The sequence below is a fragment of the Equus przewalskii genome, chromosome 19 (genome assembly GCF_037783145.1).
Source record: "Equus przewalskii isolate Varuska chromosome 19, EquPr2, whole genome shotgun sequence".
In the NCBI taxonomy this organism is placed as follows: domain Eukaryota; kingdom Metazoa; phylum Chordata; class Mammalia; order Perissodactyla; family Equidae; genus Equus; species Equus przewalskii.
Genome location: NC_091849.1, coordinates 57443727 through 57471262, shown reverse-complemented (window position 1 = coordinate 57471262; position 27536 = coordinate 57443727). Strand labels below are relative to the sequence as shown.

The 27536-nt window shown below is 37.7% G+C and overlaps 1 protein-coding gene across 1 annotated transcript in view; it reads left to right on the top strand.

Annotated features, from left to right (window-relative positions):
- The window catches only part of LOC103546271 (protein eyes shut homolog), a 1017652-nt gene that overhangs the window by 556473 nt on the left and 433643 nt on the right, over positions 1 to 27536 (top strand). The window contains exon 19 of the mRNA XM_070583910.1: positions 4732 to 4844. Coding sequence (XP_070440011.1) covers positions 4732 to 4844 — 113 coding nt within the window. The remainder of the gene's footprint in view (positions 1 to 4731; positions 4845 to 27536) is intronic.

Sequence of the window (27536 nt, the reverse complement as noted above, 5' to 3'; positions counted from 1 at the left end):
ACTGAACTGGGGTACACAGGAATAGAAACTAACTATGCTGAAATAGACAGATTAAAAGGAGAAAAAAAAAAAGGACAGAAACTCAGTGTCTTGTAGAATATAACAAGGGGTAATTGGAATTCCAAAAGATGGAGAGAGAAAAAGGGACAGAAAAAATATTTGGAAAAACAATGACCAAAGTTATCTGGATCTGATGAAAAATATCAACCCATACATCCAATATCTCAATAAAACTTAATAAAAAGAGAATTATCTCTGACTTTTCATCAGAAACAACAAACCAAAGACAGTGGAACAACATATTTCAAGCGCTGAGATAAAAATAATTTAAAAACTTTTCAACACAGAAATTTAAATCCAACAGAAATATAATTCAAAATAGTGCAAATTAATGACAATTTCAGGCAAAAAAAAGAGAGAGAATATGCGTCCCTCACACCTACATTACAAGACTTGTTAAAGGAAGTTCTTGAGGCTGCAGGGAAATGATACCAAATGGAAACGTGAAACTGCAAAAGAGAATGAAAAGTGCCAGAACGCGCATGAGACACAAGGAGGAGGAACATGTAGACAAGAAAACACGGCAGCGGCAGAGAGGGATCATCTCATGGAGGTTTAACAGGATGCTGTTTGTCAGTGGATATCTAGATAGATAGATATCAGAGATTGCCTGTACTCCACACATCCTCAAAAGCTTTCCTCCAAGTGTTTAGTTTAATCCAGGATTCAAGTAGTATTTTAGCAATAGAGCTTTACTCAAAGAGAAACTCATGCAGAAAGCCAAACCATAAAACAGTTAACAGTAAAATTACCCCTTTGTAATATGGGACAGAAGCTCCACTCACAGTCGTTCTCCTCCTGCTCAGCAAAGTTCCCTAAAGTTTTCTGAGAAACAGCCTCTCACATCATGCAGTATGAAATCATTTATTTAGTCAATTAGTATTGCTATCTTTACAGAATCTTTTTCATATTTCTCAGAAACTTATCAAATCCCTACAGTGCACCTAAGATAGGACCTTCAAAAAATAAATTGAATAGGGGTCAGCCCGGTGGCGCAGCAATTAAGTGCGCATGTTCTGCTTTGGCGGCCCCGGGGGTTTGCCGGTTCGGATCCCAGGTGCGGGCATGGCACCACTTAGCAAGCCATGCTGTGGTAGGCGTCCCACATATAAAGTAGAGGAAGATGAGCACGGATATTAGCTCAGGGCCAGTCTTCCTCAGTGAAAAGAGGAGGATTGGGAGCAGATGTTAGCTCAGGGCTAATCTTCCTAAAAATAATTAACTAATTAATTGATTTAAAAAAATCTATGGTAAAGAGGAAACTATTGGAGTTGTTTTTGTAATACCAATTGGCTATTTCTTAATTGATTCCAAACCAACTTTATTGGTTTTCTAAGCTCACTAATCTCAAAGGTCACTTGAATTCACCCAAATTGGTTACAGGATGTTTGCTAGCGAACCATCAAAAACTTAAGCAGGGGCTGGCCCGGTGGCGCAGCTGTTAAGTTCATACATTCTGCTTCGGCAGCCCGGGGTTCGCAGGTTTGGATCCCAGGTGCAGACATGACATCCATTGGCAAGCCATGCTGTGGTAGGCATCCCACATATAAAGTGGAGGAAGATGGGCACAGATGTTAGCTCAGGGCCAGTCTTCCTCAGCAAAAAGAGGAGGATCGGCAGTACTTAGCTCAGGGCTAATCTTCCTCCAAAAAAAAAAAAAAAAGCAACAATAACAATGTAAATAGAGTTTGTAAACTACTGATTCAAGGGAATGAGAAAGTAGCCCTTAAAATTACCGCTCAGTAGAGAGTTAACCAAGAATCCACATATTCTGCAAGTAATTGTGTCTCTACTCTGTTGGGAAGATAAAAAATGAACACTTCCTTCACTTTCATAATTTTTTACATAAATGTAAAAAATGTTTGGGCACATAATTTTCAAAAAATTCAGATGTTATATTTATATTTAAAATTACCTATTTACAAGCTTGGAATATTGTACACACAGTCGAAATACAGCCATGAAAGCTCTCTGTCTAGACTTTGCCTAACTACTTTTGAATATTAGTTTGTAACCTTGTTTATACAGTGTGGATCATTCACTGGCTTCAACATTCTTTAAAAGAGTGAGAACAAAGGCCATCCATCAAAGGCCAGAGATAGAATTAAAAATTCTTCTGTTAATACAGAGGTATAAAAGATGAGAATACATTGAAGATGTATTTAGAACTTTGAGGCAATTTGTTTGAAATTTAAAAAAAAAGAACTCTGTTATTGTTACTGCTCAGTGGAATGAATGATATTCTTGTCGCTGTGTGGTGGCATACTACATTGCCATATAAATTGTTTAGGAAGGACTGGGAGTCATTATTTCATTATTTGTCTGGAACAAAAATAAGAACTGGATTTGAGAAATTGCAGGAGCATCTGTGAGTACAAAATTTTTCTCTTTGGGAGGAAGATAACATGCAATATAGGTGATTATTTACGATTTCTTGTCCTTAATGAATCTATTATATATCACTACATTGTAACTTGTCATAACAACTGTGCATGTTACGTTTCCATTTTCTTTTTAAGAATTCTATCCCAGAAATCTAACTAACCAGATTACTATATATTAATCAAATTCAAGGGAAAAAATTTTTCAACACTAGAAATTATCTAAAACTCATGTGATTGGATTTTAATATTCTGATTTAGTATTTCTGGGTACAGGTTAGACTTCTTTTTGCAAAATGAAATTTCCATATTCAAAGTGAAAAACATTTACATGAAAATTTGGAGATCAAACATCCCAATCTGAACAAGCCTGCTGGGAGCTAATGTGTGAGAGAACTCAAGAGGCGTGAGTCTATTAAAAAACAAGAAAGGAAAGAATTTTGAATTCATTCAAATCTAAAGGCTGTGGAAATTTTTTCTTGCCAGTTTTCAAAGCCCCAGGTGAATAAATTAATATTTATTTTTTAACCCATAATATGTGAATGAGATGGAATCACAGAATTCTAAGAAGTATCTCAATAGGATAATCATAATTTAGACCATTTTTCACAGCTTTCTGATGGCTTTGTATTTATTTAAAAACTGTAGCTTTCTCTGTACTCTTCATCCTCGTGAATAATAAGGATCTTCATGAACAAAGAAAATATCTATTTAAATACATACATGCGTTGTGCCATAGCTGAGCTATGCCAAAATAAAGTTCCAACATTCCCAATCGTTGCAATCAAAAGCATTTTTCTAAGACCATATTATTTTTTGTTTAATTTTCTAATTGGAAACTACTAATTCATATGTTTGCGATGTTTCAGGAGTGGTAGATGTAAACTTTATTTTAAAATGTAAAAACTGTGATAAAAATAAAAATTAAATCTGCAAACCTAAAAGATGAATGCAGCCCGTAAAAACTTTAAGCTGACAATTGCAAATCAATACTTTCCGTCCTGCAGCTTCCAAGAGCCAAGTGTTTCTGTTTTCCTTGTGTTCAACTGACTTCTTTCCTAAACTTACTGTGTGAAATATTGTTTTATTTTCTAGTTCAATCATTTTTGACACTTGACAGAGTGTTACTTGTTCAGAGGGTTTGCAGTACATTTGAGCCTACATCAGAAAGAGGGAAACAAATGTTTAGAAGTTTCTAAACTAAGACTATAAGTTAAAAGATGAAATAAAATATATTCACCCTAACATTTCCAAACAAGATAAAGGCCTTATTCTATCATTTGTTTATATATGGTATTACATTCAATGAGAAACCAAGTTTTGAGGATGCAAATAGTGAATATTTTTAATTCAAAAATCAAGGTGGGCAACTTGTTTTTCAGTGTGTAAATTCAGTGATTGCCCTGGTTATAAATTGCTCCATCTTAGCTTGAAATTTCTAAAAATATTGAGAGCGTAACAGAAAATAGAACCTGAAATAAATGCTCATTTCTGACCTTTGAATTCTGAGATTGCCCCTTTTCGTTTTTCTTATTCCTCTTCTTCCCATAAATGTAAGTTTACACAGACATATAATTAGCGGAGTAGTATTGCAGGTACACAGTAAATAGAATGAAAAGTCGTATGTCTGTTTACCTTTAAGAGGTTATATTTGTTTATCAAAACAAATGCTTTCCGATGTCCTTATTTTCTCTTTTTGCTCTTGGCTGTTTGGCAGTATTTCTGGGTACCATTTTTTGCCCAAGTTATTCCTAAAGAGGATAGGCTACACAGTGGAACACAAAAGGCGTGCAGAATGCCTCAGGGCTGCGGGATGTCACAGATGTTTGTAGCTTACTCTGTGTTTCCTTTGACTCTGGAAAGAGCAATTTCTCTTGATGTTTTGATAGCTGTGGCTGGAACAAGGTAACTAATGTCTCAAAGAAAAAGTGCAAAGAACAGAGGCAAAAGATGGGAGGTGGAAAGCCCTGGTGGGAAGATGAGTGTGTATCAGCTTTTCTGCTATTTTTCAATGATACTTCACTGTAACAATGAAAACTTTTTTATATATAAGTGGCAGAGTATTTCATACATTAATAAGATGTACAGACTCCAAGTAACCTTTGACTGCGATGGGATTCTTTCCTACTGATTTTTGGAGTGATATTTATGAAAAGAGTTGAATTACTCTTTCCAACATGTTGAATAAATCAAATCAGCTCTCCAAGCTGATCGCACACTCTAACAAGTTTGCCACGAGAATAATACTTTGGAGAAAATCATATAAATTCCCTCTCTCTCTCTTTCTTAGATTTCTGGACCAGTTGAGAATTTTACTGGCTGCATAGAAGTTATAGAACTAAATAATTGGAGATCTTTCATCCCATCCAAGGCAGTGAAAAAAATTCACGTTGAAAATTGCAGGTAAAGTAAAGCTAATGCTTTTTCAAATAATTGTTCAAATAACCACACCAAACAGTAACATTTCCATTTGAAATCATTTAATCAGGACTACACTCTATTTCCTTCATTTTTGTTTTTTCTTCATACTTCCTCATTCTAATTTACTTTCTTACAGACTACAGAATTTTTAAGCTATACCCCAATTAACTTGGCCCAATTATTTATAATGGGTTTCTGCTTTGTGTTGTGTAACATACATCAGATCCACCAATAATCGATCAGTGAGTCAGCATTGGAAACATCATTTATCACAATACTTCACATGTAAGCCCACTGAGAGCACGCCTGTAGTGTGTTGTTCAGAGGGCTAAAGTGTTTGTTTCTTCCATAATATCACTCTCAAAAAGTGCCCCGTGGGCCTGAGTTTCCTTTATTAGTGACACATTCTTTTCAGATATTCTGCTTTTGGCTATAGAAATCTCTACGTGTGTGTTGTGGGGAGGGGTGAACTAAAGAGATAGTACCTTGGACACAGTATTAGGCATGAATACTGGTATAAATTCCCTGACAGTTAAGAAAAAAGGATGATTTTCGGAGCTTGATAGTGCTTTGGAGGGTTCACAAAGGTTGGCCGCTGGGATGGCCTGTGGAGGCAGGATGCTGATCACAGGGCAGCATAAAAGCCTGTGTGCCAACAGTAGAAACGCATTCATTCATTCTACCCAAAATTCTTGAAGTACTGATATCGTAGTAAGCAGTATGGCCCAAGGTGATGAAACGGTCACACGGTGACAGTTCTTCAGGACTTTATAGTTTACTAGACGAGATACTGATAAATATTCAAATGAATATATAAATATGAACAGTGCTTTGGGAAAAAAACACAGAAGGCTATGAGAACTTTACGTATTTGAATAAAATCAAATATTCTCCTTCACAATTGAGGGGAATTGTGTATATTTAAGAATTAAAGAAATCCTTCAGAAGGTAAAAGGAGAATTCACTCCTCCTTGTTTTAGCTTGAGGCTAATTCATTTGAAATGTATTTGTGGCCCCTGTGAGACAGTGGTAGACGGTGCTTTTCTGTTTGTTTGCCTGTGTGTTTTGTTTTTAATCAAATGAAAACTCATCTTACATAAGACATACACACTCCAAGTCCAAGATGTGGAGACCCCATATTCACTAGATGAGTCCTAGCAATTTTAATGTAAATCAGACAGCTCTAAGTCCTTATATTTTACCATTTATTCCTAATTTTTTTAAAAGTTTATCGTTATTGTTGATTGATTTGCAGCTAGCAGTATTTCCTAACAATTTTTTAACTCTCAGGTGTTTTGCTCCCTACCTTTCTCTGTTAAATACTATGATCTTTCAACTGATAATTAATTAATTAACAATAATTAATATATTAATAACATTATTATATGATTATAATATTAGTAATTTAATATAATTAAAGCAGTCACTAAGTAGTAAACCCATTGAAAAGGATACAGACTTTTGATAATTTATATAATCATTTGCTAAGTTAGCAATTTGATAAGCATAATTTTTTCTATTTTTAATTTATAAAAGTGGGACACATTTAACTTTTGTTTGTAAGATGAATATAAGACAAAACAAAAATTCATTGTGTGATCGCAGCTGTCTGCAAGCCAATTCTAAACCTGATCTTTTATGGATCTCTTCTACAGAGTCCTATTTTATTTATTTCGAATGCCATCGTTTGACCCTCATTTTAGAACATCACCAGGTTCTTTAACCACTCTGTAGGACGTAAAGTTTCTGGTGATGCTGTTCCTCCTACAGTATCTAACACAGCTGCAGACACATGAGAGGCATTTGGTTGTGTGTAGAATTAGGACAAGTGGAGACTATTGCGTTTCTCTGAACACTTACTCCGCCCCTCACCAACCCCTGCCATCGTTTTATTTCTGAGGACCAGCTTTCCTAAGAGAGACATTATACTGGATTGGTTGAGAATACAGTTTCCAAAGCCTAATTCTGCAAATGACCGGCTGTATGACGTGAGCGAGGTTCGGAAGTTCCCTATCCCTCCGTCTTCTTAGCTATGAAATCAGAAAGAACACGCTTGCGTCGTGTGCTTGTGAAGAAGATAAACTTGCCTCTCTCCTTTATTAAGCGCTCAGGGACACTGGCCTTCTTTGCAGAATTTGGTCTCGTCTCCAGAAAGTTGCGTCTTCTAGTCGATCTTCCAGAAACCTCTTCTCCCTCTCCCCATCGCCCTCATTCACAAGTTTGGCTAGAGCTGAACTTTACCATCTCCTCCTGAGAGGGGCGTTCCGGGACCCCCCAACATGAAATCACTCCACTGCCCACATCTCCTAGTCACTCTTTATTTCCATAATTTCTTTTTTATTCTTTAGGAGACACGTTACTGTTGGAATATATTTATTTATTTATTTGTTCCTAGGTTTCTTTTTTGACTCCCTTCGCTAGAATTCATTCTCCTTGGGTCATGGCCTCTCTGGGCCTCTTTCACTGCTAATTTCCTTGAGGCCTGGAATAGTGGATGCTCAAAGATTTGCTGTATAAAGTGTCCTGTGATTCCACTGTGAATATTTCTTCACACAAATTTTTATTGAGTTCCTTTTTGATTCCCTCTACACTGTGATTCTCAAAGTTTTTGGTCTCTGCACTCTTAGAAATTATTATTGACTGTGGAGAGCTTTTTTTAATGTGGAATATATTTATCAGTATTTACCATATTAGAAAAGAAAACTGAGGAGTTTTATTTATTTATTTATTTATTTATTTATTGAGGAAGGTTCACCCCGAGCTAACATCTGTTGTCAATCTTCCTCTTTTTTTGGCTTGAGGAAGACTCACCCTGAGCTAACATCTGTGTCAATCTTCCTCTTTGTTATATGAGGGACGCCTGCCACAGCATGGCTTGATAAGTGGTGCATAGGTCCCTGCCTGGGATCTGAACCAGGGAACCCCAGGCCGCCCAAGCGGAGCACATAAACGTAACCACTGCACCACTGGGCCAGCCCCTGAGGACTTTTAAATATATTTATTATTTAATTCTTGTAAAGTAAAATGATAAACTCATTACCTGTTAACATAAATAACATAGAATAGCATATTTTTGTGAAAAATAAGTATACTTACCAAAACAAACAAATAAAAATGACGAGAAAAGTGGTGATGTTTCACATATTTTGCAAATATTGTTAATGTCTGGCTTAATGAGGACACCAGGACTCTCATATGTGCTTCTGCATTCAATCTGCCCAATAATTGTTCTGCTAAAGTAGTTGAAGAAATTCTGGCCCAGCACATATGTATTTGAAAACAATAGGGGTATTTTAATAGCCTTTTCAGGTAATTGGGAATACTATTCTTTGATATTACACCAAAGCTTGGTAAGGAACAGATTGTTAAAGGTTAGTTACAATGTGGACTGTGAAACCTGGTCAAGGAACCTTTTATACTCTGGTAAATTAAAATCCACCGTTCTATTGTACATTTTGAATGGATCTTTTACTCATGCACAATATTGTACTATCACTTGGAAAATGTTGGATCCTTGAGTTATTTGACTATCCCAAATGTCAACACATATCAATATGAAATATCACACAGTCTTATCTGTGAATATCCCTTCCAGCCTCATCAGAAAAGTCTTCAAGTATCGTTAAGATGTCAAACTCACCATGGTGGCTAAGACCTTTCCAAAATTCTAGAATATGCTTAAAAGCTCAAATTCTATTATCGGCAACAAATTCCGTTAGTTGTTTTCTTTCAAGTGACAGTCTCATTTTACTTTTGAGAAAATGTCTACCTAATACCTAAGATTGCATAACCATAGCTGGAACATTAGTTGTTCTTTCAAATAAAATCACGTTGCATAAACAGAAGCAGCCAGCTGGTCTTACACATCAAACAATCAATAAGTGCTTCTCCTTGAGGCAACCATCACTCCAGCACAAGGCGGAAATATGGTGTGCATACCCACTTCTCCTCACACATGTTATTAAACAGGCATATACTTATAAGTTATAATTTTAAAAAATAGTACTTTTACCACTGCCTCAAGTACATTCTTAAGTGAAATTAGCACTTTTTAACTATAAGTGGAGAATACTAGACCTGTTAGTGTGATTTGGTACCACTATCTTTATTCGTACTGTCATCAGCAGTGTTATCCACCATTACTTTGCACCATCTGTGCAAATGTAAACACAGAGAAAAAGTCAAGTAACATCTTGGTATTATTAATAGAAATATTTTAACCTCACAGACCATATGCAAGATTGTTGGGGTCCCCCACACCACACTGTGAGAACCACTACTCTCCTTTAATTTGTCTGGCAGCTCTCTGTTTATCTGATCATTACAGCACAGCTCATCTACACAGATAATTGTTTTCACAGTGGAGGACTACATGTGATTCAGAATTTTATTACGGGGACCGTAGTCCTACCATTTTACATTAATTGTAGCACTGAAATGCTGCTGTGGAGAAGCCAAAATTAAATTAATACTAGTCCCACTCTTACACACACAAAGTAAGGTGAATAGCCCCACAACTTGCTTGATGCTCATTGATGCACTTTTTTAGATTGACCACAAGACTTCAAGTTTTAGAATAGTATGTTCTAGTTTCTCCTCTCTTTTTTAACAATCATCTTTATACTGGTGATGTAAGGAAATCCAGCAACAACTTTCAGCGTATCACTGACAAGGAAATGGCTTTCCCTCTGGGGTATTTTGGGTTTTGTTTATTTGGTGGTGGTCATTTGTTTGTTTGTTTGAATCATTCTACCAAGATTTTTTCTAGTGATGGAATTGATAATAATTATGTCTATATATATAACAAGTCTTTCATCATTGGATTAATTGTTATATTATTTCCTACCCATTTTAATAGTTACCTATATTTACCTCACCTGCATTCTTAATAACTAAATAATATAACAATATAAACCTCAGGCTCAGGACGTCTATCCCTGTGTATTGACTTATGTCTTGTGCCCAGAGTGTGAAAGATTGATCTTTCGTTCAGGCTCAGTGGTCAGATGTTAAAGTGCTATATATGAAGAACAGCTAAATCAGTGATTCCGCCTCTCGATTTCTTCCCTAGCGAGGCACTCGTATGTGATCTGATGACACTCTGAAGAGCTTACTAAAAATAATAGAACACTGGAAAGCAGGGAAATGGATGTTTAAAAGGATGATAAATATGCTGGGATATTTACAAGTCACCTGAAAAGAATGAAATACATCCATATGGATCAACATGGATAGATCTTAAAACATATTGTTTAGTGAGAAAAAAATGATAGCTACAGCAGCATACCATTCATGTACTTTTTTTTTTTTTAAAGATTGTCACCTGAGTTAACAACTGTTGCCAATCTTCTTCTTCTTTCTTTTTTTTTTTTTTGCTTTTTCTCCCCAAATCCCCCAAGGACATAGTTGTACATTTTAGTTGTGGGTCCTTCTGGTTGCTGCATGTGGGACACCACCTCAGCGTGGCCTGATGAGTGGTGCCATGTCCACACCCAGGGTCCCAACCGGCGAAACTCTGGGCCACTGAAGTGGAGCGCGTGAACTTAAGTGCTCTGCCACAGGTCCGGCCCCTCATGTACACTTCTGAAGCTGCCTCACATCCAAACCACCAGCTTACCTCTTATTATGCATTCTCAAATGTCTCCATATAATATGAAACACTCTGAATTAAGTGCGATTTGTACCCTGTCTCTTTTAAATAATTACTATTTCTGAAAGAGTGTATTGTGGTAAAGTGGAGAAGTATTCAAATAGAAAGAAATGATTCAGAAACAGAAGGCAGAAAGCACCAGAGATAATTTTTTTCTAATTTTTAAATTTTTCTTCATATATCAACTCAACAAGCTATTAGTATCATTAAGTTGAACATTATTTGCTTTTCAAAAGGGAGTCACTTACAGGGCTGGCCCAGTGCGTAGTGATAAAGTTCACAGGCTCCACTTAGGTGGCCCGGGGTTACTTATAAAGAGTAACATAAAGTATATAACACACTGTCATAAATTTGTGGTAATAATCTAGATGCCCTACTTTTACGAAAATATTTGATTTAAATGTCTTATTAGTAAAAGATTACAGTATAGGGTTTTAACATCTTAAGAATGACATCAATGCCAGTTATTTCTTAAAAAATCATCCACCATGATTTTAGAATAGACAATATGAATCTTCAAAATAAAATCTAGATGAAAATTTTGATTACTCGGAAATTGGTATCCAAAGTTGATCATTTTATACATTCATATAATATAATGAAATAAAATCTAAAATGAAATGAGGGAAATGAAGTAAGGTACAATTTTCTCCAGGTTTTTAGCTGGTCAGATGCTTGTCTGACCACAGTGTGCTGTGAGATTGATGTACTCTTGGTCTCCTGGAGAAGCGTTTATCATTTACACCTGGAGACAAGTTGGTGAAAAGAGTTGAAATGGTAGTTTGATATTTATTCTACATCTGTCCATTTGAGACTGAAGAGGAGAGAGCCTTCCATGTGAAGCTGTACTCATCACAGATGTAGGAGCTCTCTTTCGAATGTGTCTACCTTGGTGTGCCTTCCTCTCATGACTGCCAGTGGAGTGTGACGTTTGTCAGATAGCTAAATTGTGCCGTGAGATGCTGATTCCCATGATGAGGACAGCCCTATAGGAGACCTGCCTTCAGGAATTTGTTAATATCTACCAGGATGTCCAATAACAGACCGTGTAGTAAGAGCCAACAACAGCAACAAAAATAACAGCTATATTAATAAATAAAGTAATAAATATTTTGTTTCAGCATTCTTCATTTTTAAGACTAGGTTGACAACGTGATGGATTCATATGTGTTTGCATTATTCCTTTTCTGCTATATATTATTCTTTCACTTCTCTCATTGTATTTGGTCCCATTTTTCATTTCTATTATCTTCCTCTATGAGTTCATTCCTTATGACTTTCATTATATGTGTCTTTGGTTCACTTCAGAGCTTCTAGGAAATAATCCATCTTCTTTATAGTATTTTTTTTTTCCTAAGGAAGAGTCACCCTGAGCTAACATCTGTGCCAGTCTTCCTCTATGTTATATGTGGGTCACTGCCTCAGCATGACCACCAATGAGTGGTGTAGGTCCACACTGGGGAACCCAACCCGGGCTGCTAAAGCAGAGCACAGCAAACTTGACCACTAGGCCATGGGGCCAGCCCATTTATAATATTTTTAAAATCTTAGTGTATGATTTATACCTTTTAAATTTATTTTATTTTTTAATAACAATTATACATATTTAAAGTGTGCAGCATGATGACTTGATATGCATATACACAGTGAAATGATTACTATCGTCAAGCTAATTAACATACCCATCTCCTCACATGGTTACCATGTTTTTGTAGGGTGAGAGCACCTGAAATCTACTCTCATAGCAACTTTCCAGTATTCAATACAGTATTATTAACTCTAATCATCATGCTGTATGTTACATCTCAAGACTTATTCATCCTACATAATTGTCACTTTGTACCCTCTAACCAACATCTTGCCATTTCCAACACCTACCCAACCCTGGTAACCACTGTTCTACTCTCTGCTTCTATGTATTCTAAGTATTCAAAAATTTTTTTTTCCTGAGGAAGATTCACCCCAAGCTAACATCTGTGCCCATCTCGCTCTATTTTGTATGTGAGCCACCGCCATGGCATGGCTACTGACAGATGAGCCGTGTAGGTCCACACCTGGGAACTGAACCTGGGCAGCTGAAGTGGAGTGCACAAACTTAACCACTAGTCCACTGGGCTGGCCCTGTATTTGACTTTTTTAGATTGCATGTGAGATCACGTGATTTTTTTCTTTCTGCATCTGGCTTATTTCACTTTGCATAATGTCTTCCAGGTTCATCCATGTTGTCATAAACAGCAGGATCTCCTTCTTTTTTTGAGACACAGTATTATTCTATTGTATGCATCTATACCAAAATTTCTTTATCCATTCATCCATTGATGGGCATTAGGTGGTTTCCATATCTTGGCTATTGTGAATAATGCTTTAATAAACATGGTGGTGCAGATATTTCTTCAAGAAATTGATTTCATTTCCTTTGTGTATGTACACAGAAGAGAGATCGCTGGATCAGATAGTAGTCCTATTTTTACTTTATTAAGGAACCTCCATATTGTTTTCCACAACAGCTATACCAATTTGCATTGCCACCAATGGTGTACAGGGTTCCCTTTGCTCCACATCCTCGCCAACAATTATCTTTAATTTTTTTGGTGGTAACCCTCCTAACAGTTGTGAGGTGATATCTCATCATGGATTTGATTTGCATTTCTCTGATGATTAGGGATGTTCAGCAAGTTTTCATAGACCTGTAGGCCATTTGTGTGTCTTCTTTGGAAAAATGTCTGTTTAGTTGTTTTGCCCTTTAATTGAATTTTTCACCTTTTATTTTTTTAGTGAGAAAGATTGTCCCTGAGCTAACGTCTGTGCCAATCTTCCTCTATTTTATATACAGGACACTGCCATGCATGGCTGGGTGAGCAGTGTGTAGGTCTGTGCCCAGGGTTCCAAACCTACAAAGTCCAGGCCACCAAAGCAGAGTGTGCAAACTTAACCACTATGCCACCGGGCTGGCCCCAAGTTGTTTGCCTTTTTGCTATTGAGTTGTATGAGTTTCTTTTATATTTAAGATATTAACCCCTTATTAGATTTATGGTTTGCAAATATTTTCTCCCAATCCATGTTTCCTTTTCATTTTATTGATTGTTTTCTTTGCTGTGCAAAAGCTTTCTTTTGATGTAGCTCCACTTCTTTATTTTTGCTTCTATTGCCTGAGCTTTTGGTGTCTATCCAAAAAATCATTTCCCAGCTAATGTCAATGCTTTTGTGTATGGTGTGATATAAGGGCTCAATTTCATTCTTTTGCATGCAGATATCCAATTTTCTCAATACTGTTTATTGATATTTATTTTAAATATGCACATTTACACTGAAGATATATTAAATTTTAAAAAGGTGATGAGATCGACTATATCAAGTATTTTAGTCATTTAATATTTGAAATTAAGTCTATAGTGGAACATTTGCTTCATAAAATCATGCTATAGAAAATGTTTTAGCTGTATTTTAATCAAACTCTACTTTTCTACAGTTCTGCAAGGAAAATGTAGAGATGATATACTATAATCTTGAAAAATATATGTATCTTCTCAGACAGCAGGATTCGCTTCCTTATATCAAAGATATTTTTGTTTGTTTTTGTTTTTAATTATGTATGCATCTTGGAATTTGAGGATAAGAGAAAGAATATCCTTGGAAATAGGGTCTTTTTCCTTTCTGAACTCTTCAAATCCAAACTAGATTATCCTAACAGTCTTAAAAGTGAATAAAATTTAGAAAATGTACAGTTACTATATCCAAATATAACTAAAATTTTTTACCATCTCTTATATTTTGTGATGTTTTTGATATCTTAAGTTCACTTCACAATATTTTTAAATGATTTTCTTCTCTAGAATTCCATAATGGACTTAGTCACATATTTCAGGATTTTTATGATTAGAGTATGGCAAACTCTACTTTGTTTGAGTAGAGTTTGTTTATGAGTAAATGTGGGAACAAAGAATAGACACATGAGTTCTCCAAAGAACAGACACACAGTTGTATTTCAAGATAGATTAGAATAGAGCTAGGAAGTGCATAATTGAAGTATTTAACAATCTAGGCTTTATTAACATCTAAGGTAATTAATTGCTTATTTGTGTAAATACATGTGTTATTTGGCCACTCTTGAAGTGCCAGCAATGGAGTGAACAGTTTTGCGGAATCACAATTTACTTTGATGTATCTCAGAATGGCTTGAGCCCCATGTATGTAAAAGGTCTGTCGTCTCTACTCGGGAACTTATGTTTACACGCATAGCTATTGTCATATTCTCTTTACTTACATTCCGCTAGTGAAATGACACCTTGATGTCACTTGCACTCTGATTCTAAAGCTCAGAGCAATCAGGTAGAAAGGTGAGACCCGTAACTTTGGCACCACACATTGAATGGGGTTGCACCGCTTGCTGGATGTGTGACTTAGCGCTTCCTTCATTTCTAAATGGCCACAGAGTGTTGCTGTGAGAGATGCACAATTTAATATACACTTTTAAAAATTTCAGAATAGTGCCAAATACCTAGTATGCATCTTATCATTACCAGCCATTGTTTTCATTGTAATTGTGGTTGTTTATCATTTCTTCCTCCTCAGATGAAAAATCAAGCTAGTCCTTTTTTGTGGATTCTTCTGAAAAATAACTAACACAAAATTTGTGGGGTGGAGGTCAGGAAAAAAGGGTCAAGTATTACAGAGAACAATGTTACAAGGCAAAAATATGAAACACTGAATATTAGCCATCCTTGGTCTTAGAAATCCCTTGACCATTCCTACTTCAGGTATTTCTTAAAGATCTACTCTTGGCCTCATTCCCAACATCACTCTTAGTTGCGTGCCCTCTCTGGAACCTGGCCTCATCTCCTTGTTCTAGGAATCCTTAACCCCTCACTCTCTAGAAATTCAGTTTGGTGGTCTTCCTATCATATTAACAAGAGCAATTAACTTTCATAACAGATATATTTTTTATTTCTGGACCATGTCCTGGGACCTATATTTTCAGATTTAAATGTTCTACCATAGTATTTCACAAATAAAGGCAATTCTTTCCCTAAAGGTAAGTTCAAAGGTGTTTTATCTTATTACACAGATTGATCACAAAACATAGTTAATATGCTGCAACTCCAGAAGGATTGCCTCTGCTGTGGGACACAGATGGGGACCAGAGAGCTTGACTGCTGGTTTTTTGGAAGTGGGTTTGAGTCAAGCTGGTGTATTTCTACAGCAGAGGAATTAACAGTCAGATATACCAAGTTTCAAAGTTCAGCCTTGCTGCTTACTATTGATATAACCTTGGCAATGTTACCTAGCCTCTCTGTCCTTCAGTTTCCTTACCTGTAAAATAAGCACGGTAATAAGCAGAGGGTTGACATGCAGACTGAATGAAATTGTGATATAAGCAATGCACCTAGCACAATGCCTGGACACAGGAAGTGCTTCCATTTTGGTAACTAGTATGATGAGCTGTCTTCCCATGTGCTTATTTGACCACATTCCAAATCAACTAGGAGAACAGTCATCTAAGAAGAATAATGCTTTCCACGAGAAGTTCCAATGTGCTACCTTCATTGTTTTTAGAGTATCTACTTTTTTCCTGTAGAAAATGAACAAAATAATACACTGAAATAAATAAGAAGAAATAGATGCAAAGACACTTAAGAGCAGAGTACAAATATAAAATTCATATGTTTTATTACACTATAATTTGGGTTCATTTCTATTCCAATTTAACTTTTCATTTTGCATACGTTTTGTTTAACCAAAATATATTTTCATTTCTCTGCATGGTAGAAACTTTCCTATGTTCTATTTTTGTCTCATTCAAATCTTTGTGCATTGTATGCTTTCCTTGACAATTGAAAGATATCAAAATTTATACTTTAAAGTCTATTTTAATACTTGGGAAATGAAACATTCAGGAAAAAGAAACTATATTTAGTTTTGCAATGAAATAGATATAGTTAGGTTTTACTTATACAAATATAATCACATCTGGTAGAATTTGATATGAATCTTTTTCAAATGTTACTATTTGAGGTTCTGGAAATATATAACATGTTTTATTATTATGAAAAATAGAAGTCTTCTTCATTTGGGAATAATAGCATTCAGGGTAGAGTTCATGACTAATGAAGGCTCTGCAAAAACTTTCTCACATGTTCCAAACTGTGGTGAGACTGATAAGGGTCATACACCTCAGTGCCCTCTGGCTTCTACCTACTGCGCTATGCTTGGAATGTATTTTATTTTCTGTTTCTGCTTTTGGTATTAATGGATGACAGTCTTTCAAATGCTTACCATTGCTTTCAGAATAAAAGTTAAATTCTCTACTAGCTTTGAAACAGAATAGCTCATGCACCTCCGCTCCCCCTGTAATATAAGATTGCCCCATAGAAACAGCTGCACAGCCAGGAACAAACTTGCTCAGTCCCCTCCATCACTGTCCCCTTACATCAAGGGGGGACTTTTGAGCTAGTCCCAACAGTGGAATGTGACCTGGAGGAAAGTGATTGCTGGCTTGTGACATTTAGGAAATGCATTTGTTGTCATTTACTGGATGAGGAAGACTGCAAGGATCTAACGTATGATTGAAGCTTCTGAAGTTTAGAAAAGCTAATTGTTTTTAGAACCCCTCCCCAAAAAAGAATATATAATGCTGAGAGCAACACAGGCTCACTAAGATATATCAGTGCAATATAATAACTAGGCCATGCAGCAAAGATCAGTTCAAAGGATGCTCGTATCCTCCGAATATATTGTTCAGTTGACCTCAAGGCAGCTGTCATTAAGTTGAGAGATAAAGATATAAGAGGAGAAGCTAAACACAAAAACAAAGCCAGCTTGAGAATTGTGACAAGGAAAGAACATTGCATACACTTACTAACATGGACCAGACCGAATGCAAATAGACCAGTGCCTCCTAAATGTTAATGGAAATGTATTGCCAAGAGAACCACAAGCCTGGATCAAAATTTTTAAAAACCCTGTAACTATAAAATATCTCAAGGCGCAAAATTTATACCAGCATGAAACACTGTGCGATAGTTCTACCTTCCCCGAGGGGCACTCCCCAAGCCAATCTCAGGTAGGACCAAAGAGGTGGGCCAGGAACGATGGACAGGGAAATGGTTCCCCAAGAGAATCCATCTAATCAAGGAACTCTCTCTAGTGCCAAGGCGGAGGGAGTCACAATTGATAACTACTTTTCATCATTGGTGTACATTCCCTGTTCCTCCCTTTCTGAAGGGGCGTTTTAAGCAATTTTGCTGTCCCCGCTCCATTTGTTTCTATTAAAGGCAGGCATTGCTTTTGAGTTTGTAGCTCTCCAGACCTGAAGAAGCCACAACCAGATCTGATGGAAAGGACTGAACATCACCTAGAAAGCAGTGACTTTGAGCTGGATGTAGTGACTGGCTGAGATTGTGTGCTATGTCTCTTGGGAAGGGGCTGGCTATGTTCTATGCAAGAGAAAGGGGGCCTACATGGATATTTAGTGCCCAGAGGAGCAGCCTATGGGAAACACAGCTAGTTGTCAACCAAAGTAATGTGGAGCTTTCACTAAAGGCAGCGCCTAACACAGGGAAAACTTTAGCAGCCACCTTGCCTCTAGGTCAGAGGTCAGCACACTGCAGCGATAGGCTAAATTCAGCCACCACCTGCGTGTCCTTGCAAGGCCTGGGAACAAAGAAGGATTTTTACATTTGAAATAGATGGAAAAAAATTTTAAAAGAATAATGTTTTGTAACACTTGTAAATTAAATGAAATTAAAATTTCAGTGCCCATAAATAAAGTCTTACTGGAACATATTTGCACCCAATCATTTACATATTATCTATGGCTACTTTCAGGCCGTAACCACAAAGTTGAGTAGTTGTGACAGAGAAATATGGCCCATAAAGCTTAAAACATTTACTGTTTAGCTCTTTAAGAGCAAGTTTGTCCATCTCTTACAGAAATAGTGCTGCAGAACCAGTTCCCAGCAATGGACAAAAAGAGGAATGAACTCTCACTTACTGACCCAAACATGTGAGACGCCTGATTCTTCTCTCTTTCCTGTCCTTTCTTTCTCACCTTCGGGACCGGTGCAGAGGACTCTAAGACCCTAGCTAATGGTGGAGTCATGGGATAGAAGGACCCTAAGATCCTAAACCACTGCCTGGAGAAATCCTGCCGCCTCGACCCCATCAAATAACCAGCCTCACACTGCTAAGTGAGCAAGGTGAACACTTATGGCCGGCCACGGAAATTGGAGGTTTATCGGTTACAGCACTGAGGATTATATAAACTCATATAGGCTGCTAAATTTTGAACCTACTGGAGGTGCCAGGATGTTTCTATTTAGCCTTGAACATCCTTAATTACCTGGTTCCATTGCATCCCTCCAGCTTCTGTCTTACCACTCCTCCATACCTACATGTTTATTTCTCAGTTTTACAATATTTTTAACCCCTGCTATGTTGTGAATATTGAGATAAATAAAGAAGAGTTCCTGTCGTTAAGGAACTCACAACATATTGGGGGAGAACACACTGACAATTATCATCAAAGTGGCAATTACAATCACATAAATACTTCCTTGGTTGCTATAGAAGTGACTGTGATTGATGGAAAGATATCAACAGACACAGCAAAAGTCACTTAGTACAGGGGATGACCTCACAGCCCATAGTCACTATGCTAGGCTCAGTCCCCATCAGAGAGAACAGCCTGGCCCTAATCCCAAAGTATTCAGCGGCCACAGATTCCTCTTGGTACGGCAGACAGTCCCTCCAGGGATTTCAGGAATCTCTTTGATTACTGTCATCAGGCCCTCTCAGCCTCTCTGCAGACTCGGGCAATGTGGCTGCCAACTCACCAGGTTGATGTGACTGGCAACCTCCTCAAATTCTGTGCTTACTATGAGACTATATAAATCAAAATCCAGTTTCTAAGAAAACTATTTGGCCCCAGCTGGATCTGACCTCAGAGGTACCTGCGGTCTGTCCCTGTAATATCCATTCATTCATTCACCAAATGTGTATGGACCTGTTAACTGAGGGTTAGGGTCTCTTCTAGGTATGGAGATATAAAGACGTACAAAACAGGCCCCCTCTTCCCTCATGAAGCAAAGGCTGGTGCATTTGGGGGGACATGGAGTGAGGGTGGGAAGATGGAAAACACCCACCTCTGACCAAAGCAGGCATATCAGAAGCAGAAACCATACCTGATCTCCCTCCTTCAGAGCCTGAAGCACCTTTCAAGTACTGGGGAGAGGTGAGGGCTTCCTATGCCTTGGAATCCACATCACAGTGAGGAATTGGTGGGAGAATATCATGTTCTGCAGGTGTGTTGGGATACAGCAAAACAAAACAAAAGCAAGAGTCCTTCTTTTAACGTGTATATAAATATATAGGGGATTTTATCTTGCACAGAAGAGAGTCATCTGTCTCGGCCTGGGAAACAGCGGGTATGATTTATAAAGGGAAGAATGCCTCAACTCAGTTCTAAAGTGGAAGTTTACCAAAAGAATAAGGAAAAGTATTCTAGAAAAAGAGATAGACATTCTTTTAAGGCATATTTTGTGTTGCCAGAGCATAAAATGCAAGACAGGAAGTCGTAAGAGATCAGTCTCAAGATGTCAGCTCAGATAGATGATGAAGGTGTGGTGTGTTAGAGAGTGTGGCTCTCCTCAAAAACAGAGGTATGTTGAGATATGCATCTAGATGGATCAGCTGTATCAGCCCCTGCAGGTGGGAGCCTAAAAGTGAAGCCATGAGACCAGACCTAGGGAGACCAGATAGAAGGCTGTTTCAATAATCCAAGAAAAAGTGAGCGCCTCATCAAGTCAGTGTTGGCAGAAATAGAGAGGAAGGGATGCAGCTGTTATTTAGAAGGAATGACAGCTAGATTCAGCTACTGAGTTTCAAGCAGATGAAGAACAAAAGAAGGTAGGAATGACCTCGAGGAGTTTTGCTGAAGTGTCAGGGTAAAAGTAGATCACATTAACAGATATCGCCAAAGGAGAAGCAAATTCTGACGGAGTGAGCCTGGGTTCCTCATGTGTTATAATGTAATCCCAAGGAGCACAAGGGAGAAGCGAGGGGAGTGGAGGAGGGCTTATATAAGTATGTGGTATGCAGCTGGATACTGCCTGGCAGTGAACTGGACTCATAGGTCAGTCTCGCTGGACTCTCGTAGAGGCCGTATAAATGGCTGCCTCTCGTGGGAGTCCTTCCCTGGGAGGGAAGGAGAGGAATCTGCTCTGCAGCAGCGAGGGCTGGAGAGGGACCCAGGTCTCTAGAAACAGACGAGGCTGAGAGGATCTGAAGTGGTGCCTCTGAATGTCTGAGATAAATAGCAACAGAACAATTTCCATCTTTGACAAGTAGAATTTGAACTCTTGTGGGAATAAGCTTCTAGCTAGATATGTACAGCAGGCAGATTTATACTGGGGAGTCTGTGGCTTAGGATAATGATATTAATTAAAAACACTTGTTTGGGAATATTAAATATAAAAATAGCAGATAAAATCATAAAAATGAATAAAAACACCCAAGAAGAGTTTGCAGAGTGAGAAGAGCCGTGGGCCAAGTGCAAAGATCTGAGCTCCACTGACTTCTTGTTACAGTTGCCAGTCGATTTGTCAGATGAGAGAGATGGATCCCTGGGGGCCCCAGCGGTCTGCTCGCATACTTTCTCGCGGCAGTTTCATCTATCAGTGACATAGTGTTATTCACAGGTGTTCTTTTGTTTACCTGGAGTGCTTCGTAAGTCATCTATCTCATTTGGGGACACATCAGTTCATGCACTCAGTTATTCAAAAGCTCATATCAGAGCCCCTGCAAAGTGCTTGGGACTCCAGGCTGAGCTTCCTGTACCTGGTCCCTGACTCCGCAGAGCTTTCAGTGAGGTTACTTCACACGAGCAACGGGGACCCCACAATTTCACTGTGAGCCCTGCTGTGACATTATGGTCATCTTCCAAGTCCATTGTCAAGCATGTCAAGATATGGAGGACATTCAAGATATCTTGTTCCTTTTAAATAAAATGATGCCATCTTGTCCACTCTAAAGACAGAGGTTGGTATTTTGAAGATTCATGTGCACTCCTGGTAGCCGTACTGTCTCACGACATCCAAGAAGGGCCAGCGCCCCCACATTGCTCTGTTGCTAACGCTGCGAAGATGAGGCCTTCCTAAGACAGTCCACTGCTTACATATCTACTTGCTACCTGTTGTGATGTGTCTACTGAGATATGAAGTAATTTTATTCATTACATTGGTTAGCAAGAATATACAGCATTCAGTCCTTTTCGTTATACCATATGTATACTTTATATCCATTTTAAATTCTAATAATAATTGCGGAAAGTTTTAGATAAAATTCCAAGCATTAAACAGAACGTAGTTTTAGTATTTTGTAAAGGCTTTATATGTGCGAAAATAAAGACATAAAATCATATCACACAAACATACCTGTCACTTTCTGAATGGTACATGGATTATTTTGTAACTGATATTGGAGAACAAAGGCCTGGTCATTTTTTTGCTGTCATTGGTAGAGTGGCTAAAGGCAGTGATTTAAATAAAGCAGATAGAGTGAAAAACATCTGACTTTTCAATGTTATTTTTCATGTACACAGTTTTAACTTCTAATAAACCATAAGCTTTGGCACTAACCTTTGTTATCTCAATTATTTAAAAATGGAAACAAAGGTTAGGGGTTTTGTTTTTATACATAAGCTAGTCACTGTCCATCAGGCATCCAATGTTTCCAGATTTTGTACTGGAAACACTTTTTTACGATCATTATGTTCCAGATGGTATTACTATAAGATAAAGTATAGAAAATTAGATAAAAATGAATGGATCAAACATATCAAAGAGAAGAATTCGTCCCCTAAAGATGAACTGATGGAAAGATTTTATCAAAGGCAGACCCAGACAACTAGGAAAGTGCAAAAAATGTCAAGTGAAACACACGCTAAGTATTATGTCCTAAAAGAATAAAGTGGCAATAGTCAAAAATATTAGTTTTTTTACACTTATATACTTTGAGCCAGAGACCATGTTAAAGGAAACCTACCTTGACAGTGTGATGGACAAGATGATTTAAGATCCTATTTTCCAATTCCAATATCTCTTATTCACATATAACATTTTTCTATTTTGAAGACACTGCAAAGCAGGGCAGCTGAAAGTGGCCCCGTTTTAATCTCGCTGCCTTTGTCACGTTTAAGCATGGCTCCATGAACAGCTCTACTGGTGTACCTTTTCCGATGCAAACTATTTACATGTGACCAAAACTCTATTGACTCAGGGAGAATGTCTGAGATAAATAGCAACATTTCCAGTGTGAATAATTGATGCAAAATGAAAATTAAGCAACTAATTGTGTCATTTCTCCCTTTTGTTAGGGAAGTGTATTAAAATCCTTCAGCATTTAAAGTTTAAACTCTTTCAAGTCCATATTGGCTTCAGGATAAAATTCACGCCTCCTGGCAAGGCCTCTTAGGGTCTCCTTGCCCTTCTCCTGCTACTCCAGGGCTTGAGTTAGGGCAGTGAAAGAGGAAGGACGGCTGAGATGCAGCCAGGCTCAACTGGGATGTACGGGCTAGGAATCTAACTTTGGGAGAGGAAACTCACATTTGTTCAAATCCCACTATATCACCAGCAAAGTGCTAAATGCTTTATTCCACATTAAACTAATGTATGTGGAACATCTATTATCTGTCCATCTTGCAGATGAGAAAACTGAGGGAAGAGATGTTTAGAAGCATATCCAAAAGCATATGGATGTTATAAGCTGAAGCTAGACTTTCAATCCAGCTTGTGAGCTCCTTCTAATAGACTAGAAGTGACAAACTTCAGTTATGCCCTCCCCAGGCAGATTCATCATGTATTCATTCATCCATCTATTGATTCACTCTATAAATATTTTAGAGCACTCACTACGTGTTGGTTGGGTCTAGGCTCTGGGAATACAGTATGAACTAAATGAAGTCCCTGCAGAGTTAATATTCGAGTAGAGAAGATGAGCAACAAACTAATAAATGGATAATTATATGGCCTACCTGTGGGAGATAAGCGATACAGAAAGGCAAAATAAGGAACAGGGAATATTGATTCTTCCTTTGCCTAACTAATTAGAAGAGACGATGCTGAAGAAAACACATGAATGAAATGAGTGATGTAGCCAGGAAAGTATTTGGGGAGTGATATTCCAGACAGAGAAGCCAGCTAGCACAAAAGTCCTTAAGCGAGAATGAAGTTGGTGTGTTCCGATAACACTGTGACTGGAGCAGTGGACAAGGAGACGTGAGGGAGAATATTAGAGCAGAAAGTTTACCGGGGAATTTACAGTCCACGTCAAAGACTTCTGATTTCCATTTAAGTGTGACTGGGAAATAATTAGTTTTGAGCAGTAAAGAGACATGATGTAATATATATGGTAAATCTATGTGATTCTGGCTACTGTGTGGTAAACAGACTGTAAGGAAGAGGAGTGAAATCGGAGAAACAATTTTGGTCACCATTAGGATGGCGAGAAATCGTGAATTTGTGGTGTTTTTTTAAATGCAGGAGGAATAGATGTGGTCTTGGTTGAGTGGCAGTGGAATGGATTGAAAGAAAATGTTCTCAGTAGTTCAGGCAGAAGATGACGATGTGTCGACTTAGGGTGGTGTTCCAGTTACGATGACAGCTCAGTAACGAATTACCCCAAGATGTGCTGGTGTGAAACAATCACATTATGCTTATGCATTCTGTGGGCCAGCAATTCCAACAGAACACAACAGGGGTGGCTGGCTCCTCCCCACAGGAGGTAGAAAAGACCTCAGCTGGAAGCCGGAGTCGGCTAACGGCACATTCACTCACATGTCCAGAGATTGGTTCTAAGTTGATTACAGGTTAATTTTTTAGATTAAAATTAATATCTATCTTAAGTACAAAATGATTGTATTATATATCACTAGTGATGAGGCTTTTTCTTCACTTTGCTTCGAGTGTTGGACTTTTGTGAGAATATATGAAAGACTGCCTCTGATTTGGAAGTATCAGACATAGAAAAGAGAGCTCATTGCAAAACTGCTGCTTGAATATCTGTGTAAAACCTTCTTACAAAATCTTTGCTGTGAAGAATGATTGTTGGTTTATTACCCCCAGAGTCAAGGTATATAGGTGGACAATTCCAATCTCAAGTTACCCATCCATTGGCTAATTGAAATAAATTGACTGAGGCCAACGTATACCATAAGTTCACTTATTTCACATTACACATTAGTGTTTTTCAGATGTGCATGTTTGAGTGCCAACCCAGACATCAAGATAGAAACGTGCCTCTTAGTTAACACCTCCATCATCTCAAAAATTTCCCCTCTCTGGTGCTGCCCTGGTGGTTGTAGTGGTTAAGTTCGCACATTCTGCTTTGGTAGCCCAGGATTCACAGGTTTGGATCCCAGGCATGGACCTACACCACATGTTAAGCCATGCTGTGGTCATGCCCCACATACAAAATAGAGGGAGATTGGCACAGATGTTAGCTCAGCAACAAGCTTCCTCAAGCAAGAAGAGGAAAATTGGCAACAGACATTAGCTCAGGGCCAATCTTCCTCAGCAAAAAATAAAAAATAAAAATAGTTCCCCTCTATTCCATATTCAAGGCCAGTGGCTTAATTCAGGATTATTGCACAAAATCCTGCAAACGATCTTCTATATTAGCTCTCCCGAATCCATCGTTTTTTTTACATTGCTGTTAGAGTAATCAATCTAAATTGAAAACCATGCTGTATATGTACAATGCTTATGAGAAAAATCTAAATTATTTATACAGTGTGCATTATGCCTTTTATGATCTATCCATGGATTAGAAAGTGAGCAGACGTAACCCAAGTCTAGACAGAATTCCAATTTTAACTTAAAAGATTTTTGGCCCTTGGAAGTCACCTCGATTTGACTTGAAATGTCAAATTAACTTTCCTTAGTGCTTTAAAGGTGAGCGATAGTTGAGCTAAAGTTTCTTATAGGTTTAAAAAGTTCTGTCAGTCTTCAATATAAATACTTGCATATCCTTATTCGGGCTTTAATTTGATTTACCAATTCTGTTAGGTATTCATAATCTATATATAATAGTTTAAATGACGCCATTCATTTCTCAAGGTATTTTTTAAATATGCTCTTAGAACCCGTGAGACTGCTGGTCTTAACTTTTCTATGTGGCTTTCACTCCGACAGTCCAGATTTTCCAAAGTTTAATAATGTACACGTGGTTACTCACCTTTGAGATGATTTTGAACTGCCACTGTTTGGAGGGCTCTTTATTTTTAAAAGATGCCTTAAGTCATAGAGTTGACACAATTATACAGAGCCTTCCAATTAGAGAGTAACTGAATATAGCAATGGCAGAGCCAATTAAGAGATTGTAGTATCCGGGAACCAACTATGCCATTTTTGTTTATATTTTGAATTTTAAGGCAGAATGCTTTAAATAATTCCATAACAGCAACATGTATTGTCCTTTATGAGACCTTGACTGTAAAAGTTAATAAAAACACTCCTATCTACAACCAGTTAGCTGCTGCAGAAAGACAGATATTCCTACCAAGAAAAGAAACATTCATCTCCAAAAACTGCATATAAATATTTTACACAGTTACCTAATTTTCTCAAAGTTTAAATTGATTATAAATAGTTTATGTGCTTTTCCTGTATCTGAAACCTGCACAACTCTAATGAAATCTTGCCTAAGCCTTCGTCAATGCAGCCAACGGCATGCACGGTCCAGCAGCGCCCCCTAGAGCCAGATGCCGGCACAGATTAACATTTCCGAGCCGTTTGATTTCATCGGAACTTCGGAAGCCGTGATTAATGTTTGCAGGCTTTGTTTCCTGTAATCTAGAGAATAATGCAGTGATAACTAGAGAATCATATTCATGGTTCACAGGGTTTTATGTTATTTAAAATGCCTTTCCATAAATCTATTGTTCACGGCGGTTGTGTACAAAAAGGACTGTGTTGTATGAACTTACATAGAGATTTGCTTTAAGCATATGATTTAGATTTTTCTTCATTCCCAGTTAGGAATGAAGTCATACATCTACAAGGTTGACTTAAATGGTCTTAAGCACAGGCAAAGTATTTATAATATATTATAAATATCTTGTAAATAGCCTATTCCAGAAGTCATAAGTGTAATAGAATTTCTAAGCTGGAGAATACCTTAGAGATCGTCTAGAGCAATGTGCTTACTTCCTCATCTAGGTGAGGATAAGGTGCCTGTCTGAGGTCATACAACCTGGTTCACAATGAAACCAGAGCAGTGTGTTTGCACACAGGATAATCACTAACAAAAAATGTGCATGCCAATCTTGCACTTGATTATGCATTCATTTATAGCCATAATGATATATTCCTTCCTGCTTTCTTTAGTGTATATTTCTAACTGTTTAAGAATAAACCCTTTCAACATTTCTGCCTACAGGGACATCATTGAAAATAAACTGTAAATTACACATGAGAGAGAAATAGTTTGATTTGTGTAACTTTTAGAAGCTAGAAGAATGTCATAATTGGGGAAAAAATCATAAATCTTATCTTTTTCTGTGTAATGCTGCATCCACTGGATCATGCCCTAGTTTCTAGAGCCCCAAAGAAATAATCAAAGAAAGTTAAGTGATTAAATCTAGGCCCAAAGAGCTTCAATGCTTTAATTTGATACCGTTGTAAAATATGAACTATATTTTGAAATATGTGAATCTTCAGACCTTGAGACGGGAATACAAGCCATTTAGATTGTAGAGAGAGAAAGACCGAAGAGAAGAAAGACAAAGAGACAAAAAGGACAGAAGATGAACGAGGAACAACATGCCCCTTCTCAGCTGTGGTGGGAGAGAGTAATTTAAATCCAGTAAAGGTCAAAAGTTCTTCTCCTTCGGCTTTGTCACTCCTGAGGAGGAGTATTAGTTGGAAAAATAAACAACTACCCATCCCCCTGGTCCTTCCTGTAAATACAGTAACATGTACATGGAAGTCAGATCCTCCCAAGCTGGAGGCAATGGAGCTGGGAGCCATGTC